Source organism: Panthera leo, chromosome B2 (genome assembly GCF_018350215.1).
Source record: "Panthera leo isolate Ple1 chromosome B2, P.leo_Ple1_pat1.1, whole genome shotgun sequence".
NCBI lineage: Eukaryota > Metazoa > Chordata > Mammalia > Carnivora > Felidae > Panthera > Panthera leo.
Window position 1 is genome coordinate 32,287,924 of NC_056683.1, and position 19,188 is coordinate 32,307,111.

The following is a 19,188-nucleotide window of genomic DNA, read 5'->3' on the forward strand; positions in this document are numbered from 1 at the left end:
TAGATGCCCTGAGCGACATCCTGTCTCGCAGTGATTCCTGGACAGAACTGTATCGCAGTAGAACTGGTCTGTATTTTATTGTATGTATTTCAAAACATACTGAGGAGTCCAAGGACAAAGGAGGTTAAGAGCTCACTTCCACTTCTTCCTGGTGAGGGGTGCCTGTCAGCCCCTGCCCTACCTTCTCTCAGCTCCGTTGTTGACAGAGGAAATGCTCAAGTGGGGACCACGAGCATTTATGACAGCTAAGGTTCCATGGGATGAGGTGACCGTGTGTGTGTGTCCCTGGCCAGGGGGCTGGTGTCCTGTGGCCTCCCACGGAACCTGCCTAGGGTGCTAAAGCCACCTGCAGTCTGCAGCCCCACTTGGCCGAAGACCGTCTGTGTCTCTACTCTGTCCCTCAAACCAACTTGGAACATGGGTTTTCTGCAAGGTCAGGGGCAGAGGACCGGATCCATCCTTCTGAGTCAGTGCGAATGACGGCCAAGCAGCCTCTTCTCATCTCTCAGCCACACCACCTCCTGCTTTCTGTTTGCAACAGGATGCCTTCTTCAATGTTTACCGCTATTTTTGGCTATCCCCCAGGAACTCCAACAAAAGGGAGCCTGAGAATCCTGCCAGGAGCCAGCAGATCCCCCCTGGCAGGTGGGGCTCCTGGGGCTGCACAGGAAGCACCTTGCCCAGAGGCCCCGTCACCTTCCCTTCTCAGGCCCAGACGGAGACCCGCATTTCCTCTCCTCTGGAGACTTCCCTACCCTGACCGGCGGGTGGGGGTGGACACTCCATGGCATCCCTTCTCAGGCAGAAGCTTTCTTTAGAGCAGCAATGGCTTTCTTTCTGTGAAAGCTGGGTGAGATTCCTGAACCGTGAGGATGGGGAAATCAGGGCAGTTTTATTTATGATGGCGATGTACAAGACTCCACGCTTAGGTGCGCGGGCGAGATAAGGACCGGGCCCAGGCCTTCTGCTTCTCCTCGGGATTCCTGGGGGCAAACTTCTCCTGCAGCTTCTTCCACATGCCTTTATTCATTTCCTTAAATTCTTCTAGGGTGTCTGCAAAAGGGGAAGACAAAAAATAAATAAAGAGACTGAAGTCTACAATATGAATATGTAAATTGGCCCCATCCGAGCACACCCTGATTTTTACACAGTATGTTCCTGAAAGAGGGAAGCATGGCCCCCAACTTCTGATAAGCAAATCAAGACAGGGTGACAGAAAAATAACTCGTGTGGATGCAGCACTTGTGCAGCAGGCACCACATGAACATCCTGCCCCTTCCAGTGGTCTCCACCCGGTGCCAGAGAACAGCAAAGAAACGGTATTGCCCTTGTCAGTGACATGACCCATGGCCCTTAGACTTTCTCTCAAAACTTGGCCTGTAACACACAGACCATACTGTCTCCACTTCTCAGATGTAGAAATGAAGGCGGAAGGAGGTTAGGTAAGTTGCTCAGGTCGCACAGCCAGGAAGTGGTGGAGGTGGGATTTGAAGCTCTGCATCACATCCAGCGGAGCTGAAGAGGCACTGGGGAAGGAGATGGACTGGGGTCCCCACCGATCACTTCCTCTCTGGGAAACAAGTGATTTAACCCTCTTAGCCTCAGGCTCCTCATCTGTAAGGTGGAGATAAAAACGCCTGCCTCAAAAGTTCCAGACTAAAGGAAATAATAGAGGAATTTCCCTGGCAGCTGGCCCACACTCAAGAAGAGGCGGCAGTCTTCATAGCTATGAAGGCAGCAGGGAGCCAGTGAGAGCTGGTGAGGCCCTTGTGTAAGAACACAAACACACACACGCTCACACTCACGCTCACGCCCCAAAGGAATCAAAACCAGCTTTCTCAGTCCTGGCACTATTGACATTTTGGGCCAGACAGTCCTTTGCTGTGGGGCTGACCTGCGCGTTGTAGGATGTTTAGCAGCAACCTGGCCTCTACCCACTAGATGTCAGTAGCAGCCCCCATACCCGGCCCCTAGCTGTGACGTCTGAAAATGTCTCCAGACATCGTCCACGCGGGACTGTGGCAGTTTTGCCCCCAGTGGAGAACCAACAACTGGTCTAAAGTCTCTCCAGGGCTAAAGTTCTATGACACCTAATTTTACCTGTATTTTAAATTTAGATTTTCACATAATCTTGTTTAAATTTCATAGCCTAGATTTTCATCAGTTAGCAAAACTTCTAGAGAAAAAAGAACAGCTCTTCTGAACAAAAAGGCAGCTTACGTTTATTGTCAGTGTGCTCTTGACTAAGTCAGGACATATGCTATACCTCAGCCACGAGCCCAACATCCCACCCTGAAATCTTTCCAGGTTTTCTCGTGGGCGTGAAGTGGGATGCTGGGCGGTCCCTGTCCACTCACAAGCCACGAGGCCTCTTTTAGAGTCTCCCATGGCCCCAAGCCCAGGTGAACATGCTTGGGACCCAGACCTCGGTCACATTTCAGACTCGCTAGGCCCTCAAACACTGCAAGGTGTATTCTTGCCCTGTCAGAGGAAACAATCAGTAAGCCCGTGCCACACGGTCGCAACAAAAATAGGAGGCTTACTGTGAAAACGAACCATCAGCAGGTTTGCTGGAGCTGAACTTCTGGCCAGAACAAGCCGCAGCACAGGCCAGTGGTGGGGAGTCTTCCGTGCCCCCCTCGTCTGCTGCAGCCTGCTCTCCCCCAACTCACACAGGTGTCCGGGGGCCAACAAGAAGGTGGAGGCTGGGCCTCTGGAACTTATTTCCATTCTAGTTTCAAGTCCAAAGTTTGCTCAAACCCTCTAGAGCCCTCAGAGTGACCCTGTGCACCAATACTGGTAACTGCATGGGCCCAGAAACATGGGAATAATTTTATGGGTACATTTGAAAAAACTGTCGATAAAGGAATTCCGCCTGGCCAAACCATCCTTACCCCGGTTTTCCAGAGTACTGTAACAAAAAATAGGATCAGAGTTGACACACAATAGCAGGTGATACCACCAGGTTTTATCTGTTCAGAAGGTAAGAGTTCTCTGGAAGGCCAGATCCCCAAAACTTGGTTGCTGAAAGGCTGCCAGAGGATTAGGAGAGAGAAATTTCTAGAGTACCCAAAGGCAAATGTTTCAGGGCCATGCCCTTGCAGAAAAGGTTAGCCTATTTTTGTATAGGGTATCCTTGGCAATAAAAATAGTAATTTTCCAGAACCTGCCTACATCAACCCAGGCTCCCTCTGCCACTCCCCCCATCTCCCTGTCCAGTGACAATGGAGGTGGGGAAGTAAGGAGGGGATGGGCTAGGTAGGGTATTTCCTTTCTGTTAATCGAGGTCTGTCAACAACTCCCAAACACACCTAGTTAAACCCATATCTAACCCACAAACCATGTCCCCTGGGTCAGATAACTCTCAGACGGATATCCCCATACAAGTGTATTGAATGGCTTTTTGTTTTAATTAAAACCCTCATTGTTTATAAAGCCCCCTTAGGACCATAAAAATAAAATTATTTTCCTTCCATCTTGATTTCAACTACTTCCATTTGGCAAATACGTATTCCCCGGTTCCCTGCTGCACGCTTTGAATTTAAAAGCTCTGAAGATGGATTTTCTTTTTTAAATAATACCTTTGACCTTCTCCATATTTTACGGCCAAAAAGCATGAGCCCCGAAGCTTCAGAATTTCCTCTGGGCTATTCCACAAGAATTTCCATCAAGCAGAGCGGTCTTAGTAGACAATTCCCCTTGGCTGCTCAAACTCAAAGAATCATTTGCAAACCAACCAGAAAGGGCAGCTGTGCTGTCAATACCTGTGGACAGGATCAGCTTGTACTCTTCCACGGACAGGCCACTGAAGCTCGTGTCTCTGGGGCGAGGGTACTGGTCATACGGGCCAGAGAGGAGAGAGACGGTGGGGGAGAGATTAGTTTTGCAGCACAACCTGAGACCTGATGATCCTGGGGGGGAAGCCTTGCTCTCCCGGCAAAGTTCACCAGCCTGGGCCTTGGGAAGCCAGAGACCGGGCTGGGAGAAGAGCAGCGCCACCTAGAGGTCAAAGACTTGGCCTCGCTTGAGCGTACGCAAGAATCCTCTTGAAATGTAGCCTGTGATTCAGGAGGTCTGGGTGTGGCCCATGATTCTGCATTTCTTCTTCTTTTTTTGTTTTAATTTTATTTTTTTTTAATTTACATCCAAATTACTTGGCATATAAGATCCTGCATTTTTAACCTGCTCCCAGGTGGCGCCGGTGCTGCTGCTCACGGGCCACACTCTCAGTTATGAGGATTTAGAAGAAATCCCTTTTCCCTGTAGGCTAGGCATTTGGCTGTGTATATTTCTGGAGTCACTTGAACACATTTTTCAGGCTTGGGAAAAACCACACTAAGTGGAATTTGACAGTAATCATGTCAGGGCTGAGGAAAAGCCCAGCTTTGTCTGACAGGACTTTCCCAAAGCACCCAACTTTATCACCGGAGTGTGGGGAAGTACCAGTTCCATCAGAGTAGATGCGAAAATACGTGTAAGACCCAACGGTTGTCAGATACACCCTGGGCACGCACTGGCATATAAAACACATGGCCTTTATTCGAAATTATAAATAGCTTTTATTTAGGTGACCTAAAAGCCTCTACCAGGCGCCTTTGTTGGCTTGCTTGAAATTACTGGTTACATCTGAAAGTAGCAAAACCACGATCCTTTACAAAGGATTGTATAATCAGATTTTCACTCACTCTCATTGGTCATTTCCAGTCCGAGGGCTGGGGATATAAAAGACTGGCCCACTCACCTTGTGTTTGTAATAGTTTGAATGGAGTCGTGCTAAGCTCTCATACATCTGATCACAGGCCTCAGGCTCAGCGATCTGAAAAACAAAGAACCCCCCAAGGAAGTAGGCAAATAAGCCCCGCCTCTCACGCCGTGTCTGCACCTCTGGGTAGGACCCCGCTTACAGAAGGCTTTCCGCACTGGCTTCTTCACTCCATGGGAGGCAAACCTGGCCTACAGCTCCAGCTATTAGAAAGCTATTAGAAACCACCTTTTTGTAATGGCTCCACCTCACCAACTCCCCAACCTGCAGAAAAACTCCATCCATCAACTGGCATCTGGGACCTGTGTACCCCCACACCGGCTGCAGTGGGATGCACCACAATCAAAATAGATGATCAGAAGGGTGGATCTCATGACAGGGAGTGGTGGTGGAGAGCGTGGGCTCCAAGGAACCAGAGGAGGGGGAGTTCCCGTGCTCAGTGTATGGTGGAAGTGACACTAAGCTGGGTTCTGGAGGATGCAAAGGAATTGGGGAGCAGAAGGGAGAGCTGAGAGGCCTTCCGGGTGGGGGGATGGTGTGAGCAAGAGGAGGCAGGAATGCTATCTATGCTTCAGACCAGACCAATCTGGCTGAGGGCCCGAATATGCAGTAAGAACCTGGGTGGGAGAAGGAGCTTTTTGAGTTAAACCTTCAATATGAAATGTATTAAATATTCTTTTAGGAAAGGCAAAAAAGAAAAAAGAAAATCGTCTGAGCGCTCATCTGTGGTGAGCCGCTGCAATTTTATAAGGAAAGAAACATGAAGAAGGCAGTATTTTAAGATGAGACAGTTGAATTGAAGAGAACCAAGAGGGAGAGTCCAATTAAGTGCCGCTGGAAAGGATAGGGCCCGAACACTGAGGCCTTGTGAATAGAGAGGGGAAAAAAACAAGAAATACCCTTGGTGCCCCTGCTGGAAATTCCAGGAAAGACGGGCCCGTGCAGATGTGAAGTGGTTTTTCCCCTTTCATACCTCTTTTTAGTTTTCCCTTCCTTCTGCTCTTGCTATTATTTATCTACAGTTCCTTATATTACTCTGCCAAGAATTCTGAAACCTCCCCAGAAAAACAAAACAAAAACAAAACTTTCACTTTTATGTTTTTTCCCCAGAATTCAAATGATGGATTTTTCCAACTTAAATCCTTTCTCGAAGAAGGCAAAGCACAAATAAATCAGTAGTTAAGCGTTTTAATAAGGCAGCTCTGCTTCTGCCTCTGTGCGCGTGTCAAATGAGGTCTCCACTTTATTGCCAACAAAAAAGACAATCCATCACTTAGTTTAATTTGATCCAACCCCGGGTTCAGGCCACTCATCACGAGAATGCCCAGGTAGCCACATCAGAAGAGAGAGGATTCTGGGCTGGGGAGGTAGCCAGTGTTCGCTGAATAATGATCAAAGTCTTTCTTTGAGTGGATTGGCGCTGAGGGAAGGACAGAAAGAATGGATGGGGAAATGTGCTACCAGAGATCGCGTTCTGACCCCTGCAGGGCAGCGCTTCCAGGGAAAAGTCCAGCTGGAGCAGAATTCTGCAGGATGCACTTTGGAGGAAAGCACATGGAACATCCTGGCTTCAGCAGAGCACGTGCGACCAAGAGCTAACACGGAAGGTAGGGGAACAGAAGGTACATGACACAAAAGGAATGAGAACAATGCCAGCACAAAGTTTTGAAGAATATTCTGTCAATTATCAAAAGAAAATCACGCATTTCATCTTTTGCTTGCTGTCTTCGTTCTTGGGAGGATGAGTTCACTTACACATGTAAAGATCGCACACCGAGAACCCGCGGTGTGCTCAGCCCTGTGTATGAGCAGGTCTCCGTGGCTGTGGAGAGCAGTAGGGTCACACTGCCTAGCTTTGAATCTTGGCTCCTTCACTTATCAGCTAGCTACAGGATGTTGGGCGAATCGTGCAATTCCCCCTGCCTCCCACACTTTAGAAAACATTTGCCACTAAGTCCGTAAGTAAATAAATATGTATGAATGAATGAATGAATAAATAAACAAACAAACAAATAAATAAATAAATGGGTTCAAGCCCCACATCGGGCTCTGTGCTGACAGCTCAGAGCCTGGAGCCTGCTTCGGATTCTGTGTCTCCCTCTCTGCCCCTCCCCTGCTCACACACGTGTGCACGCATGCTTCGAGAGAGATTTTCTCTCTTGAAAATAAATTTAAAAAATTATAAAGAAAACCTTTGCCACATTTGCTTTATCAGTCTCTCCATCTCTATGCATTTTCCTTCTGATCCATTTGATAGTAAGTTGGAGCACGATGCTCCTTTACTCCATAATATTTCAGTATGTTTCCTAAGAACAAGGACGTTCTTTTACATAACCACAGTTCAGTGATCAAATACGGGACATCTGACATTGATATGACACTTTTATCTAGTTCATCATCCATATTCCAATTCTGTCAATTGTCTCAGTAATACTCTTTACAGGAAAAAAAAATCTTTTTGGTCCAGGATCTCCTACTGCATTTATCTGTCGTGTATCTTTCTCCTTTCAGCTGGGATGGTGCCTCGTGCCTCGGCCTTTCTTTTGTCTTTCAAGCACTGACATTTTTGAAGCATACCCGCCAACTTAACCTTTCTTTTGAAAGAAAAGATAATAATAGCCCCTATTTCTGAGGGCGGTGTGAGGAAAAATGAGGTAATGCCTGGGTTGCTCTGAATTCGGGGCCTGGAACACTGATAAATGTGAGCGATTAGCTTTTGTTAATATTACTGGTAGTGAATAGTTGTAGAAGGAAGCACAGGCCTCTAGCTTGCAAACTACAAGAGGAAAGAGCAGAACAGTTCGGGACAAGCCTGGAGATAGATAATCCTGGTGACAGTGGCATGAAGGGTGCCGTGGACACTGCCGGGGAAGACTGGCCGGAGGGTCATGGCTACAGAAGGGAGTGGGGGTTTTCCAGGCCCAGGGCAGGCTTAAGCACATGTCCAGGGAAAAGGCAGTGATGGCATTCTTGGTGGATCAGTGATGCCAGTGTGATGGCTGGGGCGTGGCTAGAGACGGAGTAACATAGGCAGGGAAAATCGCCGCACCTGACCGAACCACCGGCTCTGACCTGTGGCTCTTGGCGGTCACCAAGCATTCCGCGGTCAGCTCGCCGGGGATGAAACACCAACCCTCGGTTTCTGCCAAGTGAGCAGTCATCTGTCACACTTATTCTTCACCTGGTGGCCGCCCATCTGGACCTTCCCCTCTTACCGCCATCCGACCACCTTCCCACCCAAGTGGAGGAAAGGGGTTCCCACCTTGGACTTGCCCTCCTCGGCCACCAACACAGCGCTTCCTGATCAAACCCCCATTCTGACCAGATCCTCACCCTCCAAAATCTTGCCCACGCAAGCTCCCCTCCTGCTGCTCCTCCAACTTCTCTAACCATGAGAATTTGCTACAGGGCTACTCAGCTACCTCCTACCACATACACCCTCAAGTGGGTGACAGGTGTCCTCTCCCTTCCTGTCCTTTCCCTTCTTTGAAAGGGCAGAGGAAGGGCACAGGAGGAGGCTGAGGTCACCCTTGCAGAGCACTGCTCCTGGGAGGGCAAAGAACACAGGGACTGAGTGCAAACAACAAAGGGATCCTCTGAGTTTTTTCCATCTCTTAAAATTCCTTCAGTAGTAAAGACACAGTCTCCTAGATATTTTACATAATGCCTAGTGCTCCATTAACGATACAAGAAGGAACCAAACACCTGACAATAACCACCAAAAAATGAACTTGTCACCCAACTTCTGATTTGAAGTCAGATGTCTCTATCAGGCTGTAAAAGTGGCTTGACGGAGGCGATGAGAACTAGGTATGCCAACTTCTGGCCAGATGTTACTGCTTAAGGAGAGAAGTGGCCATGGCCAACTCTGGGTCCCAGGCACAGCCAACCCAAGCTCAGCAATTAAAAAAGTCTCAGTTACTGCTCAAAAGATTATCGAGAAATATCTTTCTAATTCCAGAAGCCTGGCCACACTTGTATATCGTACACTTTTATTCACAGATGTCAGCACAAACATTTCTGAATTTTGAAATATACAGTTTTCCTGATGAAATGTACTGTGCACTTTTAGAAATATTCTTATAGACAAGCTTTAAATTACCTGATTTTGCATTCACACCTAATGAGATTACAGACATTTTAGGACTAATAGCAGCTCTGGGTTTGAGAAAGGCAGCAGTGGGACATTATGAAAAATTCAGCTCTGCTCCCTAAATGTGAATAAAATAGATGTGCAACTGACACAGTGTCCTTTATGGCTCTATTTTTGCTCCTTTTGCATTTCCCCTGCTCAGTCGTCAGTGTATTTCTCTTTACCATATTAAACTTTTATACATACAAATCTACATCAGTGCCGCAGGCACTGATTTCGATTTTCAAAATTGAATTTTGGGTGGTGACTGCAACTGGTACACACGGCGGCCCTGATTCTAGTCACACAAAGGGACGCATAAGCACTTTTGGGAAAGGGTGTCGCAAATTGCTTTGCTAATTAAGGTAGAGCTGGATTCAGTCCAGGAGGATCTATGAAGAAAGGTTTTCATGGCTTGGTAATGAACTTCTGAAATGAGTTCATTCCGTTATGGGAACCTATTCCCTTCAGTTGCAAATCTATTTCTTGAGCACCTACTATGCAGAATGCTCTGCTAGGGGCTGTGAGGGGACATAAAGACCCAGCCTCGGCCTTGGAGAAGTTGGCAATCATGCTGAGGAGACAAGACATGCGCTCATTAAAAATCAAACATGGCTCCGGGGTAGCGTGTAACTGAGAGCCAGAGTTAACGGGAAATCAGAGGTGGGAGCGGGTCACCAGGCTTGGCTAACAGGGCAGGTGTGGCAGGGGTCTCAAGTTTCACCGCGGGTGACAGTTCACAGAGCGAGGGGGAGCCAGAGTCCCGCACTGAGGAGCGTCCTGGCAAGGCTAGGACTGAGCCTGGGGTGGTATACGGATCAGAGGAGTGGCTGGCAGGACGCGTGAAAAGGCAGGGGACAAGGATGCATGGGTCAAAGACAAGCAGGGTCTTAAGCTGAGCCACCACAGGAGGGCCTGGGAAGGCAGCAAACCTTGGCAAGCCTTGTGTGTTTGGGGGGCGGTGTCCACAGTGCATGAGATCCTCAAGGGTTAAGAACCACTTATTGGTTCGTAGCCAATTGGGTCGTAGCCAATTTGGGAGGCAAGAGAAGACACCCTACACCAGGGTACGGTGCTGGGGTGTGGTGCGAGGCAAAACTCAGGCTGGCGCCAAGGATCAGAGGATGGTGAAGGCCTCACAAACCTGCCTGCCACTTGTCCAGAGGGCAACAGGCAGACCCAAAGAGCTCTGAGTAAAGCGGAGACCCACTGAAAGTGGTCAGTAGTTTGTCCCCCACCGAGAAGCACCTGCATCCTTAACCAAGCACAGAAGACTGCCATCCCCAGGTCTAAACACTACCTCATCCCACTCTAGCTCCACCTGGACCTGGGAGAGGAGGAAAGATGGAGACGTCTGCATTCCGCCTCAGAGATGATTCTCCTCGTAACTCCTGTTTTGCAATGGGTTCAATATTGCAACTAAAAACAGCATGATCTGTCCTCAGCCCATTCCTCAAAAACCTGCCTTCGGGGGGCCCACATATGGGCCAGGCAGCGCTGAGGCAGCGTCACCCCTGCCAGCACATGCCAGGAAGCTGGGAGCCAGCTCCTGGCCACACAGGAATGCCGAAGACCCGGGCTCCGCTGGATGACCGAGAAAACAGAATTCTATACACACTTTCACATTCTCCTCTGAGAACTGGAACTAGCATTCCCATTACTGCAAGCCTGAGAACACAGTTCAACTTTTTTCCAAACGAGGCGGGTATGGTATCAACCTGGACATAATACAAGAACTCACTGGTGGGTAAGCCCCTTCCCGGATGGCTGCATCTCCGGGCTGTTCCTCACAGCTGTGCCCCACACTGGATTAGTGGGTGCTGGTGTGCAGTTGGGGAGCTTAAAGGAAGCTGCTTGGGTACCTAATGAACTCAGTAGAAGGATTTGCTCCTTTCCCTGTACTTAAGTGAACAATTACGGTTGTTTTGCCACCTTCCCCCACATTGAGGTTCTTTTATTAAGCTCTTGGTGCGGCAGGGTACGTGTTTCTTGAAGAAACTGTATTCAAAGGGGGCAAAGCCCATAACCATTACTTTGAAAAAACTGTACAAAAGGACAGAGGGTGTAAGAGGCGTTGAGTGTGTTCCTGCTTCCCACCACACCTCCCTCTTGGTGGGTTTTGGGTGGACTGTGAGACTCCCCAAAGGGCATCCTGAGGTGGAATAAATGGAGGCGGTGCTTTCTGTACTCTGCTTTCAAGTCTGAAGGGCTTTTTTTTTTTGCCTTCCAGCGAGTCTGGCTCTCCTGCACTGCTGTCCCACCCGAGGGTCATCTTTCCTCCCATCCACAGTAGGGAGGTCATGGCCGGGGCAAAGAAAAGCAGGTGGGTAAACACAGGGAGGTATTTAATTCTTTGGCGAAACTGTCCATGGTCCAAAAAGGCTCGAGCAGGGCACGAGGGAAAAGGAGTGGCTTGATGTTTGTGGACCAAGGGGACTTTCTAACAAGAAAGAACTTGCGAGAAATGGCAGCTGAGGAAAGATCAGGGCCAGAACAGCTGGGTCTGCTGCTTACTTGTCTTGCCACCTAACTCCCATGGGACCCTGAGGAGGCTGTTTTATTTTTCTGGTTTTGTTTTCTCATCCATAAAATGGGAATAAGCGATGGCTGCCTCAGTCAGCTGCACTAAGGATTAAATTAAATGAGATGATGCATGCACAATGTGCCAGGCATGTATTCAGTGTTATTGTTAAGACGCAGATAGCCAAGAGGCCAAGAGGACTGCCTGCCTCTCTCCTCTACAGGAACAAGGAGGCTGTGGACTAGAGCCGCCTCCCCCTCCCCCTCCAGTCCCTGTGTTTCTGGCAACTGGCATAACCAAGGAGAAACTCCACACCAATCAGCCAACCGGGTCTAATGCCTGCTGCCGGCTGCCAGCTTAATGAAAAGTCTACCAGAACCACCTCTCTTTCTCAAGGTTTATAGATGACCCGCGGGCGTCAGCGGGAGCGACTCACAGTGCTGTTCTCAATTCTGGCAAGGGGCTGCTCCCTCTAAAAATTATCACCAAGATTTACGAAGCCCAGGAGCATCCTCAGGTGACATCAGGATGAGGTACCATGACAGTGGTCCTGAGTAATGTGCTCGCTGCCATCATGATATACTGGGTTGCTCTACTAGGGATGCATTCATCAGCTGCTCCAGAACCATCAACAGAGCCATGACTTGCATCTAAAACCGTGACTCAAATTTGTGTGCGCCTTCGACTGATTAGAACTATCTCCCCAAGTGATGACAAAGGATGACAACTCCAAAAGAGAAAGCTCTACCCTCTTCCTCTGGCTCCTCTTACACTAAGTCAAGTAGGCGAACATCACACTTCCTCCCCAAGGCTCCAGCCTCTGTCAGCCTCACTGCTGGCTGGTTTTACCACTTGGATTTCAGTAGCGTAAATTGCATATCTGCCCGGCTCTGTCTTGGCGGTAAGGACCAGGCTGTGTCCCTCTTCTGGAGTTCCCACAGTACCCCCCGCCCCCCTCTCGCACAGCAAGCTCTCAAATTAATTCTCACCACTCAGGACACAGAATTATTCCTTCTCTCTCTTCACTACTTCTGTCCATCTAGTTCTGCCACATCTGGAACCATATTCAAATGATTTTTACCTCATGAGCCATAACCAATCAGTCATTTATTTGTTTATCCAGACACTTACTGATTGTCTTTTATGTGTCAAGAACTATGCTAGACAGGGGAGAAAGATAAAAATGGCACCATCTCTTTTCTCAGGAAGCTCACACTAAAATGACGTAGGGAGCAGAATCCTAGAAAGTCTATGGAGTTTGCAGAGTTGGGGCGAGATAGTTCTTGCTTTCAAGATCTTTATACGTCAGACCAGTGAAGACCGCTGTAAAAGGCGTGTCAGTGTAGTGCCCCACTCCTCACAAGCCCTGAACCAGACACTCCATCCATGCTCTCTACCCAATCTGGAATCTGATTTCAACGATGCCACTGGCCATGTTCCTGCTCCGTTAGGTGGGCTGGCTTGGCTCTGTGTTGGGCTAAGTTGCAAAAAAAAAACATGTCCTTGCTTTGATAGGTCTTGGCCAAGTTTGGCAAAAGTTCAGGTTGTGTGTTTATGCATCACATTTCCTCCCTCTGACCTCTTGCCTGAGCCCCAGGCTCAAATATCTCACTGACTACTTGACATTTCCACTTGGAGGTAAGTCCACTTGGCATCTCAAATTTAACATGTCTAACACCGAACTCAAGATGTTCTTCCCACACCCCACCTGTTCCTCATCTAGTCTTTCCCATCTTGATAAACGGCACCTCCTCCCACCCAGTTGCTCACGCCAAAAAAATCTAGGTGTTATCATTGGTTTCTCTTTTTTCCTTTACGTCACATCCACTATATTAGCAAGTCCTGTTGAAGCAACCTTCACTCTGCAAGCCGAATCTGGCCACTCCATCTCCTGTGCTGCTAACTTCATCCAAACCACCACTGTTTCTTGCCTTTTCTCTAGCCTCCTTGTTTTTTTTTTTTAAACGTTTATTTATTTTTGAGACAGAAAGACATAGAATGCGAATGGGGGAGGGGCAGATCAAGAGAGGGACACAGAATCTGAAACAGGTTCCAGGCTCTGAGCTGTCAGCACAGAGCCCGACGCGGGGCCCGAACTCACCAACCGTGAGATCATGAACCTGAGCCGAAGTTGGACGCTTAACCGGCTGAGCCACCCAGGCACCCCTGGCCTCCTTGTTTCTATCCTTGCCCCCTATAATTCATTCACCACACACAACCAGAATGATCTTTTAAAACAACTAAATTAGGACACTCAAGTCTCCACAAACTTCGCCAATGGCTTCTCACTGGCCTTATGAGAAAATCCAACTCCTAGCCAGTGCCATTAAGACCCTACTGTGCCTGGCTCCTGTCCTCCTCTGACCTCAACTCTTAGCAAACTCCTTCCCACTCACTCCTCTTCGGCCACTCTGGCTTTCTTTCGGCTCCCTAACACATCAATCTGTTTCCCGCCTAGGACCTTTGCCTAGCATGCCCCTTCCCACCTAGTATCAGTTCAGCTCATCTTCCCTTATGTCTCATCTATGTGTCACCTCCCGAGCAAGTCCTCCTCTACCATAACTAATAGTACCCCTTTATCATGCTACTGTTTTACACCCAGCATAGTACTGATCTGGACTACTTTACATAGGTCTACTTCCTTATTGTGTCCCGAACTAGAATTTAAGCTTAAATTTCACGCTGAGATGCAGAGAGGACCTCATCCGTCTCCCCAGCACCTAGCACATGGTGGATGCTCAACGAAGATGTGCTTTATGAATGAGTCCCAGAGCTGCGTCACACCAACCTGGAGGATAGCAAGAATCAGGTCTACTACTTACACACAGGGGCATGGGTTGAGGTCCCAAACCTGCTGCACGGGCTAACAGGGGCCCAGGTAGCACACAAAGGCTTAGCTCAGGCCCTACAGAGGTCCCGGAGGTTCAGCTCAACGTCAGTGCACAACACTGCGAGGTACCAGCACCGTGTCGGGGGAGCTATAAGCCTGCGACTGTCACTGTCTACGACTGCTGCTGTGTGTCTCAACCCTGGCTGCACCTTGAATCATCTGGAGAACTTTAAAAAATACTGAGGCCAAGGCCCCACCCCCAGTGGTTCTGATTCAGGATGGTCCCGGGCATCTAGACTTTTAAAAAGCTTTCTTCAGTCACTCCAAAATGCAGCCAGATGAGAGCATTGAATAAAAGGCTGGGTCGTCGCTCTCTGCAGTTCCCGGGGGGTACAGGAGGGTCCGCGCGCACGTGCGACCGGGGTGGGAAGGCGCGCGCATGCGTGAACACCTCGGCAAGCCGCTCGTTGGCCCCGTCCCTGCCTCGTCCTTTCCTCCCATCGCCCCAACCGCCTCCCCGCTGCAGGAGGACCCCACAGTCCGGTCACCTGGGTGTTCTCTCCCTCCCGAAAGGCCTGTGCCACCCGCTGCCGCAGGTAAGCGCCCAAGTCCCGGCCCCGTTTGGTCTCGTCCACTGGCCATTCCTCACAGAGCTTAAGGAAGCGCCGGTAGCGGCTGGCCGCCATTTTGGGCCCCGCTTGTCCCCGCCCTCATGGGAGGAGTCGGAGCGGCCGGTGGCGCTTGCGCACTTAGGCTCTCCGGCTTCCCGAGGAGATGGGATGGGTGGGAGGAACGAGCATGCGCGACTTCGCGGGCGCCCTGGCGCTCTCCGGATGGGGGCGCTGCTCTCCTGTCTCTGCTCGCGGAGCTAATTCAGCCTTCCTCCTCTTGGAGCCGGCCCAGCTCCCAGGGGCAAGTCAGACGCGGAGTACCCCAGGGACAGGTTTGCTTCTCTTTTTCAATGACTGCACAAGAGCCAGACTAAAAAACTTCCTCTGAGACCTCTGCTAATTTGCATAAACGAATACATTTGCATGTAAATACGGGTTGTTATTCGATGAAGATGTGTTTGAATTTAATCATGTAGCAGGCACAAGTTGTTCGCCTCCCCTTCTCTCTTCTCACAGCCCCTGTACCTGTCACTACCACTTGGTACTGCTCCTTAGCTTTTGTTCCTCTCTCCCAGCCATATTAGTATCCCTTCATAGCGCCCCCCTGCCCACACCAGGCACTTTTCCATGGGAGGCACAGATTTCCCAGCTTGAGTGAAGTCAGCTGGGTTGATTCAGCCTCGGAAACTTGTTTTACCAAGTCTTCTCTTTTACATCTCCAGCTGCAACATCATGTGGAATGTCATCATTTTTTCCTTTTCTTCTCTTTTTTCTTTTTTTTAAGAGAGAGCGTGAGCAGGGGAGAGGGAGAGAGGGAGAGAGAAAGTGAATCCCAAGCAGGCTTTATGCTCAGCGCCGAGCCCGACAAGGGGCTCTGTCCATGGACCCTGGGATCATGACATGAGCTGAAATCAAGAATCAGTCGGTCACTCAACCGACTGAGCAACCCAGGTGCACCCATCATTTTTCTTCCCAAGATAACCCCACCAGTTTCCTTAAGAAATCCTCAGCCCTGCTCTGTAGCTTCACTGTCCTGGCATTTAGCCAAGACCATCCTCTGCTTACAACACTCAGCTTCTCTGAACCTCTTTCTTCTTACCTGCCCACTTTGTGAAGGTGAACCCAGGAGACTCTTGCCTTCAAGGAGTAGAATGTGGAGTAGTGAATACGCAACCCAAAGTTCAAAGTCACGAGGGCCTTACTTGAAATGTTAGAGGATGCTGGGGAGTTTGGAGAAAGAAATACTACTTCTAGCTGTTCGGGGGAGTGAGGGGAGAAAGATCGGAGATGGCTTCTGAAGGAGATGGCATTTGGGCTGGACCTTGAAGGCTGGTTAGAATTTGGATAAGTGGGAATGGAGGGATGTGAGCAGTAAGAGCCAGGCCTGGGGCAGAAATGGGAGAGAGAAGAGGAGGGAGGGGTGTAATTTGAGGAAAGATCAATGAATGATTTTAGCAAGGATCAGCTTTGAACTGTTCTGAAGGCCTTAAGAGTAAAGACCTATTGAACGAGAACCACTGGGGACCTGGGGTGTGCAATGCTCACTTGAGGTAAGTGAGTTCAGGGGGTGCCTACCTGAGGTTAGAAGAGCTCAGGAGGAGTGGAAAAATGAGGCTTTCAGGGGCACCCTCACCTCGTTCCCGGTCCAACAGTACCTCCCTGCTCTCATCATCAGCTGTATTTATAGCCACATAGTTTTGATGGCCAACCCCAGGCCTAAAAGGTCAAGGATTGTATCTGTTTACTGTCAAGTTCCAGGCGCCTAGGGCTGTGCTGGGTGCCCAGAGGCCTTGTCCTTCTGCCTGAGGCCTGACCACAGCTGTGGCTTCGAAGAGCACATGGCTGGCTGACAGTGTCCTAGGAGGCAGGGTCTGAGGTCCCTGTTTTGTTCAGTGAGAGGAAGAGTAGCATTAGGTGGCATTAAATGGTTTTCACCCCACTTGAGGCGCAAGTGGAATGAGAGATTGAGAACAACTAGACATCTAGGAAACTCAAACCAATGTCTGCTTCTAAGGCTCTCCCTTCCCCATCACAATGTCTTCTAGGCAGGCTGTGGTTGCCCCTGGTTCAGACTGCTCTGCCCACCTCTCTTACCCCCACTGGAATCTTGTTGGGCTTGGTGGTTCAGTAGTGAGGCCTCGGAGTCTTATAGACCTGGGTTGGAATGTGGGCTTGTTCATTCATTCATTCATTCATTCAGGACTGTCTACACGATTTGTGGGGGACCGTTACCAAATGAAAATGTAAAGTTCCTTGTTAAAATATTATTAAGAATTGTAAGACCATAACAGCAGAGCATTAAACCAAGTGTGGGGCTCTTCGGAGCGCAGGGCCCTGTGTAACTGCACAGCTCACACAGCCATGAAGCCAGTCCTGAGTTCCTTCCCCATGGTGCACAAGACGGGCGAGGGCGCGGCCTGGCTGACGCTCAGCTTGGTATCGTCCCAAAGCTGCTTCCGCCTCCCTCCATTCTCCCCTCCGGATCTGTGGGTTTTACATTTAAGTCAGACGAGATGGGCAACAAACCGAACACATGTCCTATAACGATGAAAATAGTGCTTTTAAATGTGTTAAGTCATTTAATAAAGGAACAAGATAATTTCATATACAGTAAGTGCTAGGGAGAGATTCGAGGCCGGGTGCTGGGTCCACAGCGATTGGGGCAGGGGTGGGGTCTGGGTGGTCTGGAGGAGCCTGTATTTGAGAGAGACCGGAGTCACACGAGGGGCAGGAGTGGCTTCCAGGCACAGGAGCAGCAGAGGTCTTTGGAGCAGCCAACCTTGGGTGGGTTATTTAATCTCTCGGAGCTTCAGTTCTTTAAAAAATGGGAATTAAAGTGATAAAGTAACACTCACTGAGTATTTGCTGTGTGTCAGGCACACAGCAAACACCTTACACAATATTGGCTATTTCGTCCTCATAATGGTGCTCAGAAGTACCACCATTGTCCCCATTTTACAGAGGTGGAGACTGAGGTACAGAGAGGATGAGGACTTGCCAAGGTCACTAGCTGGTAAGTGGCAAAACCTGGACTTGCACCCCAGCTGAGTGGCTTCCAGAGCCCCCGCTCTTACCCCCTCCATCAGGATGCCCCTTCCGGCCTCTCTGCAGTGTTACCGTGAACTGCATGTGTGGTGTGGTTCAGGACACACTGTAGTTTCCCGAGGGGCTTGGGTCCTCTCCAGTCTTGTTTTACCTGTGCCCTCCACCTTCTCATGCCTGTGGGTGGCTGGAGCCAGAGTCTGAGCTCATTGGCTTGTCAGTCACCCAGCGCCATTCTGGACACATTAATAGGCAACCGCCTGGAAGGTCACTTGGTTAGTGCCAGTCCTCGGAGAGTTGATGACCATTTTAACACCCACCTGCCGGCTGTCACTCACTCCACACCGAATGCGACCTCCCCTGGCTTCTTGAAAACCTCTACCAGGGCTGTGCCTCCTGATCCATTTGGAATGGGTATTTGGGCTCCATGGAGTCCCGGTTGCTCCTTATAGAAACCGGCACCACAGGGGGAGGAGAGGAGGGAGCGAGCGTTGCTTCAGTTTTTCAGGTTATAATGATCCCAGTAATTGAGACACCGAATTGCAGATTTAAATCGCTTGAAAGTAAAAATATCGTTTTGTAATGCCGGTGTTAATAATGTAAACATTAAAAACGAATTAAATACTTAGCTGTATTGTGGGGCACAATCGCCTGATTTTTCTTCCTTCAACTTATTCAACCAGAGAAAATGATTGGCTGCAATATGCAGATATGTTACCACCAAAAGTGGGTCTGGATTTGCTTGGGAGAAGTTAGTCACTTAATGCCCCTGCATAGAGGTGAGCCCGGGGAGGGTCGGGCTGGCAGTAGATTGCGGCCCTTTTCCGGAGGTGAGCTGTTTACCAAGATCGGCGGGTGTTTGAGGTGTGCTGGGGTAGGCCTCGGTGGGGTCCTAAATCACAGCCCAGCATACCTAGAGCCCCTCCGCTCTGTGGAGACGTCTGTCCTCTGCCCTGGGCCCTGCCTCCCTCCCTTCACTCTGCTCTAGTGGATGTCACCTCAGAGAGGTCCTCCCTGGCCCCCAGTTCAAGGAGTGGCCCTGCCACTCTTGGCCCCCGCAAAACACTAGTCACTATTCGACAGCAGGCCCTGGCGGTACAGTCATCTCTCAGTAAACGATCTGAAGAGAACAGATGGCATTAGAGTACAGACCCGGGTCCCCTGGCCTGCCAGGCCCCACCTGACGCCCCTGTAAGATTCTTCTCTTGAGAGGTCTGAGGGAGAAGGGTGAAGGGCAAATCAGGAGCAGATCGATTTCTGGATTCAGATTAGCCCTCAAACTTCCTGTCC

General features: G+C 49.6%; 1 protein-coding gene and 1 long non-coding RNA gene across 2 annotated transcripts; one reads left to right on the top strand and one right to left on the bottom strand.

The window, feature by feature from the left end:
- Window positions 1-873: 873 nt before the first annotated feature.
- LOC122219787 (ubiquinol-cytochrome-c reductase complex assembly factor 2) lies at window positions 874-14,978 on the bottom strand. The gene is made up of 4 exons (XM_042938477.1): window positions 14,794-14,978; window positions 4,742-4,816; window positions 3,765-3,834; window positions 874-1,053 (listed from the first exon to the last, which is right to left on the bottom strand). The coding sequence occupies exons 1-4, from the start codon at window positions 14,929-14,931 to the stop codon at window positions 926-928; spliced, it is 411 nt and encodes a 136-aa protein (XP_042794411.1). The 5' UTR covers window positions 14,932-14,978; the 3' UTR covers window positions 874-925.
- LOC122219789 lies at window positions 14,392-18,526 on the top strand. Its single transcript, XR_006202542.1, has 3 exons — window positions 14,392-14,841; window positions 17,818-17,869; window positions 18,151-18,526. It is a non-coding gene; the product is annotated as an uncharacterized LOC122219789 (long non-coding RNA).
- Window positions 18,527-19,188: the final 662 nt, after the last annotated feature.

Excerpts from the sequence above, each read along its gene's own strand:
- LOC122219787 (XM_042938477.1), bottom strand. The coding sequence starts at position 14,931 with ATGGCGGCCAGCCGCTACCGGCGCTTCCTTAAGCTCTGTGAGGAATGG. Across the intron at positions 3,835-4,741 it reads CAAACTATTACAAACACAAG|TACCCTCGCCCCAGAGACAC; the intron begins GTGAGTGGGCCA and ends CCGTATGACCAG. Across the intron at positions 1,054-3,764 it reads CAAGCTGATCCTGTCCACAG|ACACCCTAGAAGAATTTAAG; the intron begins GTATTGACAGCA and ends CCCCTTTTGCAG.